Raw genomic sequence first — 20,935 nt, forward strand, 5'->3', positions numbered from 1 at the left:
CTCTGCCTGGTGCTTACCCAAGGATAAAGCCATCAAGTTCATCATTCAGAACATTCTAGAAGCCGCTGCTGTCAGGGACATAGACAAAGCAAATGTCTTCAAGGCTTATATGCTTCCTATGCTCTATGTCAAGCTGCATTACTGCGTGAGCTGTGCCATCCATAGCGAGGTAGTCAGGAATCACCTTCTGAAGCTCAGAAGGACCGAACACCCATCAGGATTTAGATCTGCTGGTGCTGCCCCATGACCTTCACCAAAGCCCATGTAAAGAGGTGGCTTCATAAGAGCAGAAGGAAAAATAAAATAGGAGTTATACTTTAAAAAAAAAAAAATGACGGGCTGGAGAGATGGCCCAGCAGTTAAGAGTGCTGACTGCTCTTCCAGAGGTCCTGAGTTCAGTTCCCAGCAACCACATGGTGGCTCACAACCATCTGTAATGAGATCTGACGCCCTCTTCTGGTGTGTCTGAAGACAGATACAGTGTACACATAAAATAAATAAACCTTTAAAAAAAAATGACAAAGAGCCAGGCCTGGTGGCAAGAACTTTTAATCTCAGCACTTGGAAGGCAAAGGCAGGAAGATTTCTGTGAATTCAAGGCCAGTCTGGTTTATGTAGCAAGTTCTAGGCCAACCAAGACTCACAATGAGATCCTGTCTCAAACAAACAGACAAAAACCTAGCAAAGAAACAACATAATCATAGACTAATCTGACCAGCCCTGTGTAACATGCTCAGAGACAACTATGAAAACAGTCCGTGACTCCCGCCCATGAGTGAATGCTCTGGTCCCTGCAGCCCTAATGCCTGCTTCCCCTCCAGTTGTCCTGACTGTGTTCCAGCCAGCCGTTGGTTCTTTGTCTTTCTTGTGTATCTTGGGTTTTCTTTCACTGGGTAGAAATCGAGTGGAATTCATTTAGTAAACTAATGCGTTAAATACTTAGACTAAATTGTCAGTAAGTCTGGTGTGCTGGCACATGCTGGAATGATGGCTACTCAGGGAGGCTGTGGCAAGAGGGTCACTTGAGCCAACAAGGTCCAGAAGTGCTGGGCCACAGACATCTCAAAACTAGAAAACAGGTTGAATGTCTATATATATCTATGTCCTGACACTCGGGAAGCTGAGGCAGGAGAAATCCTGAGTGTACAGGAAGTACAAGGCCAACCAGACTACACAGTGAGCCCCTATCTCAAAAAAAAAAAAAAACCAAATTGGAAAAATAAAGTGAGCTAGAGAGTCTGCTCAGTGGTTAGGCACGTCCTGCTCCTGTAGATGAGCACAGTTTGCTTCTCAGCCCCCACATCAGACCCTCGTAACTCCTGCTCCAGGAAATAATACCATCTTCCGGTCTCCTCAGGCACCTGTGCTCTCAAATACACACATAAATAAAAATAAAAGATTTTTTTTTAAAGATTTATTTATTTATTCTATCTAAGTACACTGTAGCTGTCTTCAGACACACCAGAAGAGGGCATCAGATCTCTTTACAGATGGTTGTGAGCCACCATGTGGTTGCTGGGAATTGAACTCATGACCTCTGGGAGAGCAGTCGGGTGCTCTTAACCACTGAGCCATCTCTCCAGCCCCTAAAAGATGTTTTTTAAAAAGCTGGGATTGAAACCAACAGCATTTTGTGAGGCCTGACTATGCGGCTCAGCTGTAGCATGCTTGCCTCGTATAGCAAGGCCTCGGTTAGCCCCTGATAGTACAAAAAAGGTCACATATAGGTCAAAGTGGGGGAGGGGGAGATAAAGGTTTGCAGCCTCTATGACATCTATGCTGTGTAGGGCTTTTCCACAGTCAGTGGCCAGGGACGGGGCACCTGGGTCGGCTTCTTTTTCCTCAGAGCTGGGTAGAAGCTGCAGAGATGGCCACTGTCAAATGTCAGCATGTATGGATGATCACTGAAATGGCCCAGAATGAACACTAAGTCCTACACAGTAGAACAGAGGCTCTAGTCTTAAGGGTGAGCTAAGTCCCAGATCTCTCAGACTTCACTAGTTAAATGTACTTTTTGAACCATTCTAAATATTGACTCACAAAACATTGTCTCTCCCTTTAGATGTCACACAAGTGCACTTTTCCGGAGGCTGCATGGACAGGGGGGCAGGACAGCTTGGAGGATCGGAACATCTTGGAATGACAGCGATGTGTTTAAGCTGGTTAAGTGTTGGGAACAAGTTTTGGCCAAAAGAGACCAGGAAGACAGTGTGCTCTGGTGGGTCTGCCTCACCGGGTCACGAAGAGAAGGAAAGCTGATCTTTTCTGGGAGCCATGTTGCAGAATCTCACTTGAGAAATGCACATTGCCATAAATGGTCAGATCCTGCTCAAAGCGACTGAGCTCACCCCCCAGCCTCACGCTGGAAGTTTCAAGGGAAGCGTGTTTCCCGCCTTTCCATCAGATCCCTGGAGGAGCAGCAGGTCCTTAGAGCTTAGGAGATGCGAACTCCTGGGTGCTGCTCCTTTAGACAGCAAAGTCACTGCTAGTGATTATGGTAGCAGTGTTGCTAGAATGCTTTACTTTTCAATGACAAATCATTTTTTTTTTTTTTTTGGAGCTGGGGACCGAACCCAGGGCCTTGCGCTTCCTAGGTAAGCGCTCTACCACTGAGCTAAATCCCCAGCCCCGACAAATCATTTTATTATTTTACCTGTACGGGTGTTTCCCATGCATGCAGCCTTTTCCATGTATGCCCAGTGCCCCTAACAGCTAGAAGAGAGCACTGAATTCCCGAATTGGAATTTTGCCCGCTTGGGAGCCATAATTGCGTGCTGGGAATCAAACTCCTAACGGCCACGCCACCTCTCCAGCCTGTTTGACAAATCTTTCAGGTCTCGATTTGACATCAGATCTTTGAGAGGACTTTTCCTGAGCATTTAGAATCCTCTGTGATGCTCTCAATTGTGCTGCCCATTCCAGTGGTTACTGGTGTGGGTCAGTGATGGAGTTATGGCCGCAGGCCCCAGCACTGCAGGAGAATAGCACTCATTTGCTGCCCTTTGTCCATGCACACTCCCAGCCTCATGTAGACAGAGGCTGTGTCTACCATGCTTGACATTCTTTTTTTTTTTTTTTTTTCCGGAGCTGGGGACCGAACCCAGGGCCTCTACCACTGACCTAAATCCCCAGCGCTTGACATTCTTCTTTAGTGATTGAAGGCTTGGAGGAGCCTCCGTCTGCTGTCTATACCCCAGGGCTAGGAACTACGACGACATTCCAGGCTGGGCTTTGAACTCTGCCTTCAAGGTCAACTTGGTGGGGGCTTTTCCGACATGATTTCAATGGCCATGATCTTTAACTGTTTTTTCAAAAATTTACGCATGTGTGGCTCACATGTGCATTGGAATGTGTGCATACGTGTGTGCGTACACACATCTGTGTATTTATGTGCGCCATATGCGTGCAGGTGACCTCGGAGGCCAGAAAAGGACACTGGAACCCCTGGAAATGGAGTTGCTGGTAGTTCATTCCTATGGGTGTGTACTGGAAACTGACCGTAGGTAGGGGAGGCCTTCTGCAAGCGCAGCTTGTGTGCTGTTGACTGCTGAACTCTTTCTTCAGCCTTCCCGCTAACAACCAGTACTTCCTGTGTAGACCAAATGGGCCCTAAACTCACAGAGATCCACTTGCCTCCACCTCCAAGTGCTAGGATTACCCGAGGTCTTTTAATCAGTGACTAAAGGGTACATCCAACAGGGCAAATGGCGTGCTGTGACATTGCACAATGCCATTCTGATGTAGCAGCTGGAAAAGGCCAGCACCATTTGCACTAGATCCCTTCTGCTGTAATGCTCCCATGCCAGCAAGAAACTGTCCAGCACACATAAGACATGGTCAAGGATGAACCAGAAATGGCAGCAACCCACGTTGCCAGGAGTAGCGGCACATGCTTTTAATCCCAGCACTCAGGACGCAGAGGCAGGCAGACAGATGAGTTCAAGGCCAGCCTGGTCTACACCAGGCTAGTCAGAACTACATAGTGAGACCCTGTCTCAAAAATCAAAAACGGGTTAGAGAGATGACTCAGCGGCTAAGAACACTGACTGCTCTTCCAGAGGTCCTGAGTTCAAATCCCAGCAACCACATGGTGGCTCCAACCACCTGTAATGGGATCTGATGCCCTCTTCTGGAGTGTCTGAAGATAGCAATAGTGTACTTCTATATAAGAAATAAATAAATCGGGGCTGGGGATTTAGCTCAGTGGTAGAGCGCTTACCTAGGAAGCGCAAGGCCCTGGGTTCGATCCCCAGCTCCGAAAAAAAGAACCAAAAAAAAAAAAAAAAAAAAGAAATAAATAAATCGGGGTTGGGGATTTAGCTCAGTGGTAGAGCGCTTGCTTAGCAAGCACAAGGCCCTGGGTTCGGTCCCCAGCTCCGGGGGGGGGGGCAGAGAAATAAATAAATCTTTTAAAAATGGGGGAGGGGCAGAAGGGGAGAAAAAAAAACCCAATTTTAGTAAATGGAACTACACACTCAGGCAGCATTAGAAGAGCTGGTCTCAGTTCTGGTACAGTTGACATATGACAAGGACACATCTCCAATGACAAGGACACTGACAGGAACCATTTAGAACCAACAAGCAAGGTGCTTTACACCTCATTTGTCACAGGTGGGAATTATACCAAACTGACACCTAACACCAGGACAGCAGGCTGCAACACATGACCAGCAACTCGAGTGGAGGCAGAGCGCTTCTCCAGGTGTGTTTGCCAAGCACGCCATTATGGGCAGCAGGTGAGGAGCTGAGAACATCTAAAATGGCAAGGGTGTGGCATACTGGACGGCCCAGGGGATAGGAAAAGGGGCACAGCCTATCTCTACCCCTACAAACACTTGACCTGTTTATGTAGACAAGCATATTCGGGATGGGTATGTGGTGCCAGCCCATGATCCTAGGACTTGGGAGGACTACGCAAGAGAATGAGGCTAGTCTGGCTGGTCTTGGCTACATAAGTACCTGTCAAAAGAAAGAATGAAAGAAGAGAAAGAAAGATAAAGGGCTGAAAGAATATCTTTTAAATTTAACCTGTTAAACAAGGCTGTTCCATGAGCACTTTTAATCCCAACACTCGGGAGACAGAGACGGGCTTATTAAGAAATTCTCCCTCAGGCTGGAGAGATGGCTCAATAGTTAAGAGCGCAGATTGCTCTTCCAGAGGTCCTCAATTCAATTCCCACAACCAGAAATCCTCTGTCATTCCCTCCTTCCCAGTCTCTGCTTGAGATTGCACCCAAGGCCTGATGCACGCTAGGCAAGTACGTTACTACTGAGCTGTATCAGCACCCTCATTCCCTCTTTTTGAGAAGTGCATAGCCCAGGCTAGCCTGAAGCAGAGAATCATTGTGCCTCTATATTCCAAGTCTAGAGGTTACTGGATTGCACTGCCATGCTCAGTGTCGTCCTCCCAACACACCCCTTTTTTGGAGGCCGAGTCTTGGGTCCCACAAGGATGAAGTTGAAGTTTTAATCTTCTCCCTCCTGAGTGCTGGGATTCAAGCAGGTGCCAACACAGCATTTAAGGGATATTAGGGATTGAACTTAAGACTTTGTGCAAAATAGGCCAATACTATACAATCAGAGCCACACATCCCCCAACCCTTCCATGCCCCATGCCCCATTACCCTCACCCCTATCCCCAGCCTGTTTTTTGTTTGAGATGCTTTCTGTAGCCCAGACTGTTCTAAAACTCATGGGTCAAGGAATTCTCCTGCTGAAGCCTCCCGTGCATGAGGCTTCCCTTCCACTCCCAAAACTGGGAAAATAAATATATATCATTATTACTTATACAGTGGATTGAACCCAGAACTTTGCCATGCTAAGCCAATTCTCCACCACCAAGCCCTGTGTCTCAGTTCAAACAGAAAATAGTTTTGAATGGACAGCCCTTAGTATAATACAATGCTCCCAGATGAATTGTGACAAGGAGCTAGGGGAAGAAAAACAGGCCACAATTTTCTATCATACATCAAAAATACACTTAGAGATATCAGGTAGAGAAAAGGGTGACCTTTTAGAACTTTCCTCAGGGGCTAGAGAGATGGCTCAGTGGTTAAGAGCACCTGATTACTCTTCCAGAGGTCCTGAGTTCAATTCCCAGCAACCACATGGTGGCTCACAACCATCTGTAAAGAGATCTGATGCCCTCTTCTGGTGTATCTGAAGACAGCTACAGTGTACTTATATATAACAAATGAATAAATCTTTAAAAAAAAAAAAAGAACTTTCCTCAGGTTGGGCATGATGTCTTTTTTTTAATTTTTTCTCTTCTTGTTTTTGAGACTGGCATTTCATCTTGGAGCACAGGTTGGCCTCAACTCTTGGTATGTTTGTTTCCCTCAGCCAGCTGTGGTCACAAGCCTGTGACCTCCTGATCTATGGGCCCGGATCAAGAGGACGGCCATGAGTTTACAGCCAGTCTGAGCTACAGAGCAACACCTCGTCCAAAAACAGATCTGTTTTAGGAAGGTTGTCAGTAAAGACTCTGCACAGTGCAAGCAAGAGGACCTGAGTTCAGATCCCAGATACCCATGTCAGGGAGAGGCTGGCGTGGTAGCTTGTATCTGTAATCTTAGTGCTAGAAAAGCAGACAAGAGGGGTTGGGGATTTAGCTCAGCGGTAGAGCACTTGCCTAGCAAGCACAAGGCCCTGGGTTCGGTCCCCAGCTCTGAAGAAAAAAGAAAAAAAAAAAAAAAAAAAGAAAAGCAGACAAGAAATCCCAGGGAGCTCGACGGTAGTGGTACATGCCTTTAATCCCTGCACTCAGGAGGGAGAGGCAGGCAAATTTCTTAGTTTGAGGCCAGCCTGGTCTACGGAGTGAGTCCCAAGACAGTCAAGGCTACAGAGGAAAACAAAAACAAAAACAAAAAAAACCCAAAGCACAAACAAACAGAAGATCCCTGGAGCCTGTAAGGCAGGCAGTTTATCAATCAGTGGCTCTCAGTAAAAGACCATCTCAAAACAAATAAAGGGCAGCCTGGCATGGCAGTGCCTGCCTTTAATCTCAGCACTCAGGAAGCAGAGGCAGGTGGATCTCTGTGAGTCTAAGGAAATCTGATCCATTCAGCCAGTGCCAAGCCTGCCAGGGTTACACACTGAGACCCTGTCTCAAAACAAACAAACAAAAACAAAAAAACAAAGACAAAAACAAAAATTAAGTGGAGGAAGCAATTGAGGAGAGCCAAAATCAGCCTCAGACCCATAATCCCCCTCTCCAAGAACAGGCACAGTGACAGGTTCCAACGAAATAAAAGCAAGTGCATCATCTTTGTCTCCTAGTGGTTTGCAGGCTGAGTTCCTGAGAGCTTTTCCACTGGCTTAACCTTTGCCACACCAAACTCTACATCTTCCTCCTTCAAGGAGAGAATGGGTTTATTTTTGCTCACAGTTTGAAGGGAAACAGCTCATTATGACAGGGACAGCAAACATGGTCTGCAGCTGGTTCACAGTATCCACGGTCAGGAAGCAGAAGGAAACCATTTTGAGACAGTCTCACTATATAGACCTGGCTGCTGGGGGAACTTGCTATATAAACCTGGCTGATGTTGAACTTCAAGGATTACAGACGAGGCTACTGGTGCAATACAAACTTGTGGTCAGAGCTCCCCCTCCTGAGTACTGGGATTTCAGATATCAACCAGCATATACAGGTTTTCTTTTCTTTTTTTAAAGATTTATTTCTCTTGGTATGTAGGCACACTGTCACTGTCTTCAGACACACCAGAAGAGGACATCAGATCTCACTACAGATGTTTGTGAGCCACCATGTGGTTGCTGGGAATTGAACTCAGGACCTCTGGAAGAGCAGTCAGTGCTCTAAACCACTGAGCCGTCTCTCCAGCCAGGTCTTTCTTTTTAAAAGGCCATCCACTTTTAATTTCCGCTTGACCTTGGGATCCCATCTCCCCATTGAGGACTTCAGGTGTGAACCATGACTTAAAATTGGTTTTTTGAGACAGAGTCTCACTCTATCTCTGGATAGTCTGGTAAACCAACTTGGGACAATTCCTCCTGTCTCAGCTTCCCAACTGCTGGGATAACATGTATATAACACATGTTTTATTTGTAAAATGACATATGTATCTATTGTGGAGAGCTTTGCGGCCGCCTTCTAAGAATTTGGCAGGAACTTGACATTGGGCAGGGACTGGGAGTCGGCTCAGGCAGGAATTTGACTTTGGGCTGGGACAAGGAAGTAGGCTCCAGATGAGGACAGTTGAGGACTGTGTTCTTTGTGTCGTGGTTGGGTCTTGTTATGACTCTGAATACAGTAATCATGGGACCTTTGTTTTTTACCAGTTGAGCCTTCCAGAGGCTGCTTCAGCTTTCCTCAGAAGTGCAAATGAACTCACATCAGAAAGGAACAGAGGATACAAATAACAGTATCTCAAAAACACAAGAAAGGGGTTGGATGGGTTAGAGGTTACAAACACAAGCTGGTCTTGAGAGGGCCAGGGTTCAATTCCCACATGGTTGCTCACAACTGTCTGTAATTCCAGCTGCAGGGGATTTCTTCTGACCTCCTTGGATGCTAGGCATGCTTGTGATACACAGGCATACATGAAAATAAGAAATAAATCAAAAGTAAAGGAGTGAGCCACTCTACCTCACAATTACTCTAAAAGGGAAAACCAACCAAACCAAAAACCCAAGCCCACAAGGGAGCCTACAGCACAGGAGGGTGCAGATTAGTATGAGCAAAGCCAGCTGACCAGCGCGGTGACGCAGTAAGTGGACTTCAATCTGCCAGACTGAGGACGGAGAATAAGGTTGAAGATAGGAGTAAAGGCTGAGGTAGGAGGCCAATCCTGAATGAATTGGGGTTACAGTAGTCACTCAAGGTGTTATCAGGGCAGAGGTGTCCTGTCTTATGTCTGCTTGTGCAAGGCTCCTTGACAGACACAGTGGTCTTTAGTAGACAGACACCAAGGGCTCTTAGGACCTGACAGTGAAAGTCAGGGAGTGATAAAATACTTTGACTGCATTTTCTCTTTTAAATTTTAAGAAAATGTGGAGGTCAAAGGGTAAGTCTTGGAGTGGGCTCTCTCTTTCTCAGAGTGGGGCCTTGGGATAGAACTTGGGTTGTCAGGTTTTGTAGCACAGGCTTTCACACACTGAGACATTTTACTTCTTCCTGGTGCTGCAATTACAGCTTTAAAAGACCTTCCTGCCTTTGTCTCCTGAGGGATTCAAGGTGAGCACCGGTAGAGCCTTTTAATGTTGGTGCTAGGGATCTGAACTCAGGCCCTCAAGTGCACAGAGCAGTTTACCCAGAAGCCCCATCGCCAGACCATACTTTGTTTACTGTGACTAGGACTAAACTCAGGCTTTGTTCGTGCTACACAAATGCTCTCTTGATAAGGTGTACCCAGCCCTTAATATATATTTTTGAGACAGGTACTTGCAATGTAGCCCACGTAACCTGAAACTCTTAATCCTCCTGGCTGAACCTTCTGTATGCTGAAGTTAGGGGCACAAACCATACCTACTTTGAATTTTCTTTTCTTTACTTTTTTGGCTTGAGACAGGGCTCTCTGTGCAGTCCTGACTGTTCTGGAACTAGCTGTTGACCAGGCTGGCCAGGAACTCAGAGATCTGCCAGCCTCTGCTTCTCAACTGCTGGATCAAAGGTGTGCACCACAACCACCACCACCAGGCTTTGAATTTTCTTAAAACTCAAAAAAACAAAACAAAACAAAGCACCATCCTGTAATAAAGCTGTGCCTGTTGGCTCATGCCTATAATCCCAACACTGGAGACTGAGGCAGGAAGAGGGCCATTGTTTCCTTGAGCCCAGCCTGGGCTGCCATAGCAAGTTCTAGTCTAGCCAGGCTTCAGAATGAGGCTGTTTCAGAAACAAACGGGGAGTTGGCAAGATGGCTGGGGGTAAGTAAGGGTTCTTGCTACAAAGCTAGATGATCTGAGTTCAAATCTTCAGTTACCACAGGAGGAGGCAGGGGCAAATCGGTGGTGCCCACGGTTGTTGTCAGACCTCCACATACATACTGTGGTATTATGTATATATCTATACACATAAAATGTAATACAAATTTTCAAAACTCCTATGGTTGTCTGACTTCCTGTAATTCTCCTGAGGCACAGGGAAACTTTAGTTTCCTTTCAAGGAAGCTGAAAGAACCAGGCCATCAACTTCACATTGACATTTTTATTAACGCCAACTGTTTTTTAATTATTATTTTTTAAAACAATAGCACAAAAATGTTTCAAGGAAGCAGTCTCACAATCTGATGACCTTCCAAAATACATTAAGCCACACCAAATATGAATTTCTGTTAACACAAAATAAAAGGATTCCGAAAAAATAAAAGGAAAAGGAAGAGAAGAAAAAGGAGGTGGGAAGGAGGGGCTGAGACTTAGTAAAAACACACTGGGTTAGGTGGCGAGGCTCGTTAGTGGGCGCACTGGCCACACAGCGGTGCAGCAGACATCTGGGCCCCACAGCAGTCCCCACTGGCCCCTCACATGCACAAGTGGTGAGCCAGAGCTCGCCGATACTGTTCGGAAGAGGGGCAGCATTTGGCCTGTCAGGGAACGGGGACAGTTTTGAGCAGAAAGGCCGAGCTGATGATCTTTATTTCTACTCTTTCACCTCTTATGCATTCTAGGGTTCCTTTAAAGTTATCTTAGAAAATAAAAGCATATCAGCTCCTCTTATTTAACGTGGCCATCAAAGGTGTTTCTGTTATCCAAGGACAGGTCAGGGCTGGGCAGAGCTAAAGGGAGAAGAACCTGGGAAGGGAGGGAGGGTGGTTTTGTTTTGTTTTTTAAAGCTTTTCATACTTTTTTGGGGGGTGGGGATCACACAGAAGGGAGGCAAGGAGGGAACAACAATCCTTGGTTCAGATTGAGTTATACAGGAAAAGATACCTTCCTGGTCGGTTCCCATGCCAAAAAGGAAAAGAAAACCCACTTGCAATTATGCACAGACTCCATTATGTGAGTCAGCGGCCAGCCTTCTGGTCAGCATCCCCAGTGACGGACATGCCCGGCTTGTCAGGCTGCATCATGTAGAACCCACTTCACAAGAACCCTTTGCCCCAAAGCCTCTTCCTTCTGGTAGGCTACAGAACAATGTCCGTCACTAACACTTTGACCATGGCAGGCTTGAGGAAGTTTCACAGTTTCGTTATGCTCTAGTTTATTACTATCATATTTACATTTTTATTTTATTTTATTTTTTTTGCTGAATTGCTGATTTTCCTTTTTTTCAATAGAATTTAATTCTGGAGTGTGAGCAGGAACCAGTTAACTACATTCATTGTCCAACCCCCACTGGTCTAAGACTCCAAATTCTTGGCATGTGAATCAGCTGTTGGGTAGCTCCGCCTCATCCCTGCGAGGCGGTAAGACCGACCGTGGTGCAGAGGCTTCACACCGAGGGAGGGGAGGCTTTCCGCTGCAGGAGGTATTGGTGAATGCTGTCAGCATCCCGCTTTAGCCAAGCAGCGTTCAGCAGGATATTCTCACAACACTGCTGGATGGTACGTTCGGCTGAAGGAGCTGGGTGACTCTCGAAGAAAGCCTAGTATAAAAACAATCCAGAAGTCACTGTTAGCAGCAGTAAGAAGTCAACGTTGGGACGATGTGAAAGCCATCAGCTGGCACAACTGATGGCCCATCCGTCTCCATCATGAGAGCTGACCACTGCCACCATAGGCTAGAGGAGCAACTCCTTGAGCATACATGTAAGGAAGGGTTCCTCCTTAACAAGCAAAAGCATAAAACCTACACAGAAACCGGTAAGAGATGGGACTTGCTGCGCTTTAAAATGCTAATTATCTACCAGTGTGCCTAATTCATGGCTCAGGAAAAAGCTACATGCAGCCATGCCTGCAGGTGTGAGCAGAGCCCAGCTTATGATCATTAACCTACCGAAGCCATCTGTTTATCTAATAACTCGATTGTCTTATGTAAGTAGACAGATCAAAAACATTACTCCAAACATAATAAATGTATTTAAAAATTTAGATTTTAATGCTCTGTTTCTCAAACAGCCTTCAGAGTCTGGGCTATTCTTATAGACCAGCTACGTTTCCGGTTCAAAGCTGCCACCTGTACTACCTACCCAAGGCTCTTCTTTGCACAGAATACAAAAGAGCAAGGTAGGACCAAGCAGAGCATGGCATGTTCAGGTCCTGTACTCTCCTCAGGTCTATTCTCTCACTTCATTCAGAATCTAACCTGTAATTTTTTTTTTAAGATTTGTATGCATATGGGTATTTGCTTGCATATATGTCTGCATATGAGCAGAGGGCTTGAGATCCCATGAGACATTACAGACAGTTATGAGCTGCCACATGGGCGTGGGGAATTCTGAAGATTCTGTTTAGCTAACTGTTTTGGTTTTTCTTTCGACACAGGGTTTCTCTCAGTAGCTCTGGCTGTACACCAGGCTGGCTTGAACTCACAAAGATCCACCTGCTTCTGTCTCCCAAGTGTGGGATTAAATCACCAACTCCTGGCTTTGAGGAGTTCTTTTAAGTATAAGTGTGTGTGCCTGTGAGGCCAGGAGCACAGCAGATGCCCTAAAGTTGGAGGTATAGGTGGTTGTGACCCAGCTGCCATGGGTGTAGGAAACTGAACTCAGGACTTTGTAAGAACCCAGAGAGTTTGCACTGCCTCTAACACATTTATGGGCTTGAATGTGCCCAGTGAGATGTGGAGGTCGAAAGGACAACTCTTGGGTTCCCACCTTCCACCAAACAGACCCTGGAGATCCAAGCTTGAGTCCTCAGGCTTGGCAGGAAGCGATTTTCCTCGCTGAGCCATCTCCCTGGTCCTGACACTTTGTCCTTTTCATCACTCTGCTGCTAGCATTTGGAAGTGTCCCCTAGCCTTGCAATTCTTATTCTGGGAACGTATTTCTACTCTTTTTTTTTTTTCCCCTTTTTTTTATCCGGAGCTGGGAACCGAACCCAGGGCCTTGCGCTTGCTAGGCTCTACCACTGAGCTAAATCCCCAACCCCGGGAACATATTTCAAAGAGTTATGTGTGTTAGATCTCAGGCCTTCCACATGTCTACAAACAAGCTCAGGCTGGCCTCAGAAGGATTTCTGGGGATAAAAGCCAGCTTCCCTTGGGAAGTTGTGAACTGAGTTTTCTGTCACCCAAACCGGGTCTTTTCCTTGCTTATGGCAGAAGGTACGTGGTTCCTGTGGTTTGAAAGGATTTGATGACTATTCCTTTAGTCATCAGGGAATACAACTCTTTGACAGGATTAAAAGTAATCCTTCTAGAGGGGTGGGTGTCCTTGTTGGGAGGAAGTGTGTCACTGGGAGTGAGTTTTGAGGTTTCCAAAGCCCAAGCCAGGCCCAGGGCTGTTCTTCCTCTCAGACACTGTTCCATGTTTCCCCATAGTCATAGCCCAAACCTGGGACACAGTGAGCAAATCCCCAGGTAAATGCTTTCTTTTATGAAGAATTGTGACTAAAACTGCATGTGAAAGCTCATGCTGGTCCCCAGGATTCCTTAGTTCCCACCCCTACTCTAGAATCCTAGCCCTCCTCACCTCCCTAGGTCTCCCACACTTTGTTCTCTATGTAGTGACACGTTCCCTAAGCCCCGAAACTCTAGTTATCTCCACTGTCCTCCCACCACAGCCCACCCCACCCCACCCCTGCTCTGTTGCTATGATCTCCTGCAGAAAGCCCTGGACACATCCATCCAGTCTACTCCCCTCCCCCCCCGTTATGACTCTTTCAAATCCTTCAGGGTATTTTCTCTCTCCTACTCAGAATTTATTTATTTATTTATTTATTTATTTTATTTTTTTTAAAGAACACCTAAAAAACTTATGTGTGAGGGTTGGGGATTTAGCTCAGTGGTAGAGCGCTTGCCTAGCAAGCGCAAGGCCCTGGGTTTGGTCCCCAGCTCCAAAAAAAAAACAAAAACAAAAACAAAAACAAAAAACAAAACTTATGTATGGGGCAGTTTTACTGAGCTCTCTTGTATATAGACAGTATGTTAATGGGATTTGGAAGGTGAGGCCATTGAAAGGGAATTGCTTCTGAGTTCATGGCTCTAAGTATGAATTCTGTGCCACGTGCCAATGTTAAAAGGCCTCCCATCGGGGCTGGGGATTTAGCTCAGTGGTAGAGCGCTTACCTAGGAAGCGCAAGGCCCTGGGTTCGGTCCCCAGCTCCGGAAAAAAAAAAGAACCAAAAAAAAAAGGCCTCCCATAATTAGGATGTGACAAAATTGAACCTGAATCTAGGCTTGGTCAAGGTGATGGCGTCTCACTGAGTAAGTTAACTGCTCTAAGGGCACTTCAGGACCCAAGGCTGTCCCATGATGAGCGCATAAGGGCAATGAAGCCACCAAGCTTAAAATGCTGCCACTAATCCAATTCTACTCTACAGTTTTACATTTTTCATAGAAATGCCTCTTGAATTTATTATTAAAAATTATGAAACTGTTTTCTAACTAGTTCATCTGGCTTCACAGCAAACAAAGCATCTGAAAACAACAACCAGCATATGGTCCCAGGCCTGTCCTGGTGAGAGGAAAATAACTCCTCAGAGGAAATGTAAACTTCAGATACCAACAGTGGACTTACAAAGAAGCACAGCTCCATAGGCTTCTCAGGGCTGGAGTGACACAGCAGGGCGCCTCCTGTTCCATCCCGGGGGTGGGGTGGGGGTGGGGGGGTGGGAAACAGTCCTAACATTACCATCGACAACACCTGGACACAATCTCTCTACACAGTCTTGCTGTCCTGAAATCTACTATATAAACCAGGCTAGCATAAGAGACCTACGTGCCCCAGCCTCCCGGTGCAGGGCTGAAAGGCAGGCTCCACAAGGAAAGTATCCTCCTTGGCTTTTTCTTCTCTTAGGTTCTCAACCTTCCTAACACTGAAAGTCTGTAATACAGTTCCTCACAGTTGTGGTGACCTGCAACTATAAATTATTTTCATTGTTGCATTGTAACTGTAATTTTGCTACTGTTATGAATTGTAATGTAAATATCTGCATCTCCTGATGGTTGCCTTTCACAGGTGGCCACTGTGAAAGGGTCATTTGACCCCCACAGGAGTCTCCTCCCACAGGTTGAGAAATGTTGCCTTAGATGGTCAGAACACAGAGAAACACTGTTGAATTAAAGATTAACGAAAGCCAGGTGTGGTGGCTCATAAATCATTATATAATCCCTGTACTTTTGAGGCTGAGGTAGGAGGATCATTATGAACTCAAGGCCAACTTGGGGTTCACAGTGAGTTTTGGGCCAGCATGGCTCTAGAGTCTGGCTCTATCTCACCCCGTATACTCCAATGCTTACTGGGAAAACCCACCACGACTCCATCATTCTTCTCTGAGCTACTGTCTTTCATGCTCGCAGAATGAGTGTCTCAACCTTCTCAAACTATCGTCCACACTGCAGCATGACTGGCCTCGAAGCACAGTGATCCTCCTGTCTTAACCTGACCGCATAAGACAGTGTTCCCATCTGCAATCTAACGTCTACCTAACTAGCTTCACTTTGCTACTACCTTACCTCCTAAGCCATTTAGATGTCTCTCCTTCGTAGTCTCATTACCTTTACAATGAAATTGTTCACATACATTATATAATGTAAATTAAATGACAGCAGAAATCAAGTATTTCACTGTTTTCTCAAGACCTAAAAAATAGTAAAATGTATTCCTGTGTTTCCCCTTTGTTTTTCTTAAAGATTTATTTATTTATTATATATAAGCACACTGTTGCTGTCTTCAGACACACCAGAAGAGGGCATCTGATGTCATTACAGATGGTTGTGAACCACCATGTGGTTACTGGGATTTGAACTCAGGACCTCTGGAAGAGCAGCAGTCTTAACCACTGAACCATCTCTCTCCAGCCCTTTGTCCCCTTTGTCGTTTTTCCAAATAGGTGTAGCCCTGGCTGTCCTAGAACTTGCTCTGTAGATCAGGCTAGTCTCAAACTCAGGGATCCACTTGTCTCTGTGTTTAGGCCTGAGCCACTCTGCCTGGCTATAAATCTTATCTCTAACAATGGCTCCTACAGTGAACCAGATCACAGCTCTCAATATTGCCTCGAAGAAGATAAGGGTAAAACTGGCAGTATAAATGACATTATGATGAAGTTTATAGTATAATGGAGCTTTACATTTTCCCACTCAGAATAAATGTGTGCCCCAAATGCTGATATTGATACAAGGGCAAGCAAGGGTCTACACAAAACTGATTATCTCTCTACTGTGGACTTTTCAGATATTAAAGGCAAAGTCAAATCTAAGACACAAGGACTCACAAAAGCACACCACCCCAATACTCATTAGAATATTAAAACAAGGTTCATGGAGCTGGAGACACAGCTCAGGTGAAGGCCACTTGTTGCTCCAGAGGACCTGGTTCTTAGCATCCACATGGTGGCTCACAACTTCCCAGAAGTCTAGATCCAGGGGATCCTATGCCCTCTTTACTCTTTACTTTAAGCAAGCATGGAGTACACATATATATGCAGGCAAAACACTCATACACACAAAATGAAATAACTTAAGAAAGAGGGTGGGAGGCAAAGAAAAGAGAAAGAAAGGCAAGTTCACATATGCTCTAGACTGAAAACTGAGAAGTGAACAGTACTGTCCTTACCTTAACTTCTCCAGCCATTTTATCAACTGCAAACCCCTCAACTGACAGCTGAAAACAAACCAGAGGTTAAATAATTTAGAGAAATAAAGAGACTAGGCAATTAAACCCACTTAACCCCGAAGACAAACAATTCTGGTTTTCCCCACTCAGGTTTGTTACACAGAAGATTAAGATGGGGATGTGCATGCTTATAAAACAAACCCCAGTAACTGTTGGAGAGTTTTGGGTTGTTTTTTCTTTTTCTTTTTTTTTTGCTGGGGCTTGAATCCAGGGCCAGTGCAGAACAGGCCTCTGAGTGAGATGCAACCACAGCCCTTGAAGCGTCTACCTGCTGAGGTTACAAGCATAGCTCAGCACACCTGGCTGAAGAACTTTGTAAAGAGCAGAGACCCTAATTCTTGGGTCTAACACAGATTCCCAACCTGTGGATCATGATTTACAATATAACTAAACACATATCAGATTTGTATTATAATTCACAACAGTAGCAAAATTATAGTTATAAAGTAGCAATTAAATAATTTTATGGTTGGGGTCACCATAACATGAGGAACTGTATTAAAGGGTGGCATCAGAGAAGGTTGAGAACCAACACTCTAATAGATCACGGGTAATCATTCAACAACACAGTATTAGTGAGCTACTCAAGACTGCACTTACCTTTATGAGTCTGGATATTAAAAACCCTCCCTGGTATCGATTATAAAGCTCTTCCCAGTTGTCCTTTATGAATTTCCAAGCAGCTTTCCTCCCATGCTTGCTGCCTCCAGCCACTCCACCAATTACTGACACAGTGTCCTGTGGACGTACCTCTTCCTAAGGGGGAAAGGAGAATTAGTAGCCTGGCTAGCTATCTAGAGTATCTCCTGACACCAGAGAATCCAGCAGACTGTTGGAGAACAGAAGCAAAAGCAGGGAAACTGCTCACTCCCAGGGAAGGAAAGGGATTCCAAAGGTCTCCACTTTCACTTCAACCTGTTCTAATTCTCACTACAGTGGGGCAGGACAGATTAGCACAGTAGCCAAGCCTCACAACCTGACTCAATCGTTAGAAACCACAAGATGGAAGGAAGACCCACTTACCTCTCATCCCCACCCCCACTCTGTCAAATAAAAAATAAAGCAATATAAAATTGAAACCCAAACAAAAACAAAAGCTCTGACCAGTTTCTCCCAAACATCAGGAGTGTGCTGAATCAAAGACACTCCATATACATCATCGAACACCAGTTCTCTTTTGTTTGTCCAGACAGAGTATCTCTATGTAGCTGTCACGCTGTAGACCAGGACGGCCTCAAACTCAGAGCTCCTCCTATCCGTGCCTCATGAGTGCTGAGATTAAAGGCCTGTGCCACCACCTCCTGGCTCAGCAGCAGTTCTCTTGAAATGTAACTTAGAACTTACTGAAAGTGCAAAAGTGAGGACTTTTTGAATCAGTTCAGGAGAAAGAGTAGCCCCAAGAACTCTTTCGATTCTGTTTTTCTCTTCTTGCATATCAGCTTGTTTGTGAAGCTACAGGGAAAAAACAAAGGGGAACAGTTAGCCTTTCCCTGGACTCCATGCATGTTCATACAGCTTCTCTTCCAGTGAGGGGGACTTCTGCTCTACCCTCTCACTGGGCAAGACACTACATCACTAAACCATGCTGTGGTTGGGCACTAATTCTGCATTCGCTACAGCAGTAAGCCACTAGATGTGGGTGTGCATTAGTCAAATAGTATTTCTCAGGTCTAGAGTCTAATATCAAGATCTAGAGAGTAAGTCTACTTGGTCAGATTTTTTACATCACTGACACATGATTAATGCTTTGTATCAGATAAATAAGCTATCACTAAACTCTCATTCACTGTCAGTAATTTAGCCTGTCATAGTGAAAGCTGAAAATAATCTAGACATTTAGTAGCTGGATGTGATTAATTACTCATTTAGGAAAATATGTATTATAATGGAGAAGTGGAGGCAGAAGGTCAGACACTTTAGGACATTCCGGGCTACATAACTTGAAGCCAACCTTGGTTACATGAGACCCTGTCCCCTTAAAATAAAAAAAGAAAACATAAAGATATGTTGTAGAATGTTGCTTAAAATCTGTGTCTGTGTATGTGTCATGTTTGTAGCTCTGCTCACATGAGTGTCCCTGTGGAGGGTACAGATTGCTGTCAAGAGTTTTCCTCTATTGCTGTCCACCTTGTTTCTCATTGTAAGATCTATCAATGAACCTGCACCTTGTCGTTGCATCTAGACTAGTTGGCTTGTAAGCTTCTGACTACCTCTGTCCACTGTGCTGGGCTATAGAGATAGGCACCATCGCACCTGGCTCTTACACACGGACTCCAAAATGAGGTCCTCTTGCTGTTCAGCAAGCACTTTACCTACAAAGCAAGCTCTTCAGCCCCTGGAAGCACATAAGATTATATGGAGTTGGAGAGATAGCTCTGAAGTTAAGAGAACTGGCTGTTCCTGCAGAGGGCCTGGGTTTGGTTTTCAGCACACACATGGTGGCTTGTAACTGCTTGACAACTCTTAACTTCAGGGGAATCAAAAGTACTCTTCTGAGCTATGCAGGACACCAAGTACACATGTGGTACAAAGACATACATGAGGGCAAACCGTTCATACACATTTAGAGAATATGAAAGAAAACACAAAATCCAGAATATTTATTTGTTTTGAAACAGTGTCTCACTATGCAGCCCTGGATAGTTTAGAACTCCTTATATAGATCAGATTGGCCTCAAATTTGTGACAACCTTGCTACCTCTTGCTTTCTGAGTCTTTGAAGGTGCAATATATCCAAAGATTAAACTTTAGCTTTCAGGAAACAGTTTTGTCCCAGAGAATATGTAACACACCCACAAGATGGCACTTTAATATCACAGTTCAAGATAATAGGAATTAATTAATTTGATTACTATGTATATATGCACACATGTTTTTCGAGACAGGGTTTCTCTGGCTGGCCTAGAATTTGCTCTGTTGAGCAGGATGGCCTTGAACTCAGACCAACCTACCTCTTCTTCTGCTTCCTGAATGCTGGGATTAAAGATGTATGCTACTCCTGCCAGTAAACTGTGACATATTCATAAGCATATACAACAGACGTGGATCATACTGACCTCACTATTGCCTGTTCTCATTCCCTCCCCGCCTTGGCCCCTTAATTTTCCCAGACATTTTACTTTTATACTTTCTGACCCACCTGGGATAACAGAAGCAATCTATTTTTAAAATATTATTTATTTTTATTTATGAGTACACTGTTGCTATCTCCAGACGCACCAGAAGAGGGCATCAGATCTCATTATACATGGTTGTGAGCTACCATGTGGTTGCTGGGAATTGAACTCAGGACCTCTGGAAGAGTAGTCAGTGCTCTTAACCGCTGAGCCACCACTCCAGCCCAACAGAAGTATTCTGTATCTGTGAACTAGCACATTCCATTCCTATTTGATGCATGGATCTGTTTTTAAAGACATATTTTGGGGTTGGGGATTTAGCTCAGTGGTAGAGTGCTTGCCTAGCAAGTGCAAGGCCCTGGGTTCGGTCCCCAGCTCCAAAAAAAAAAAAAAAAAAAAAAAAAAAAAGATAAAATAATAAAGACATATTTCTATTTTATGTACATGAGGGTTTGCCTGTATATATATATAAGTACATTGTGTGTGCATCTGATGCCCTCAAAGGTCAGATTATTTGGAGTATCTATGGGACAGTGCCAGATTCCATAGAACTAGAGTTATGGACAGCCACCATATGGGTTCTCTGTGCAAGCACCCTAACCATTAAGTGATCTCTCCAGCCTCACTGAGGACGTTTTTGTTGTTGTTGAGACAGGGTTCTCATATAATTCAACTGGTCTTGAATTCTCTGTGTAGCTAGCTGAAGATGACCTTGAACTCCTGATCTTAGCTTTACTTTCCAAGTGCTCCACTCACTGTGTGTGCTAACATGCCTAGCTTATATGTAAATCTTTTAATGATTACAGCTCTGATGGGTGATTTATGAATTGAGGCACATTTTACATAATTACTTGATCACAGAGGTAACCTTATTTTGACTCTCCTACCTCTAATATAGACATTATGATTTTTCTTAACAGACTGGAAGTGAATGCACAGGGACGAGGCATGGGACTTGTCCCAAATACTATTATTCATTCACACTCTGACACAGATCGGTTCCATTGTAGAGCCAGGGTTAATTATATATTCTCAATGGTAAGAAAACTCCAAGGACCAGACTGTTGACTTCCTGTTCATTCATAATGCTTCCGACTTCCCATCTTCTCACCCTCCTCTTTCTCCTGGCTCTTCCTTCCCATGCAGG

The 20,935-nt window shown here is 44.9% G+C and overlaps 1 protein-coding gene across 3 annotated transcripts in view; it reads right to left on the reverse strand.

Moving 5' to 3' along the window:
- Window positions 1–10,150: 10,150 nt before the first annotated feature.
- Npepps (aminopeptidase puromycin sensitive) overlaps window positions 10,151–20,935 on the reverse strand; it is an 82,382-nt gene continuing 71,597 nt past the window's right edge. For all 3 annotated transcript variants that reach the window (XM_087573806.1, NM_080395.1, XM_087573807.1), the window contains 4 exons: window positions 18,017–18,124; window positions 17,273–17,428; window positions 16,613–16,660; window positions 10,151–11,542 (listed from right to left, as the gene is read on the reverse strand). In XM_087573806.1, coding sequence (XP_087429932.1) covers window positions 11,390–11,542; window positions 16,613–16,660; window positions 17,273–17,428; window positions 18,017–18,124 — 465 coding nt within the window. In that variant the 3' untranslated portion in view covers window positions 10,151–11,389. The remainder of the gene's footprint in view (window positions 11,543–16,612; window positions 16,661–17,272; window positions 17,429–18,016; window positions 18,125–20,935) is intronic.

Source organism: Rattus norvegicus, chromosome 10, assembly GCF_021556685.1.
Source record: "Rattus norvegicus strain SHRSP/BbbUtx chromosome 10, alternate assembly SHRSP_T2T, whole genome shotgun sequence".
In the NCBI taxonomy this organism is placed as follows: domain Eukaryota; kingdom Metazoa; phylum Chordata; class Mammalia; order Rodentia; family Muridae; genus Rattus; species Rattus norvegicus.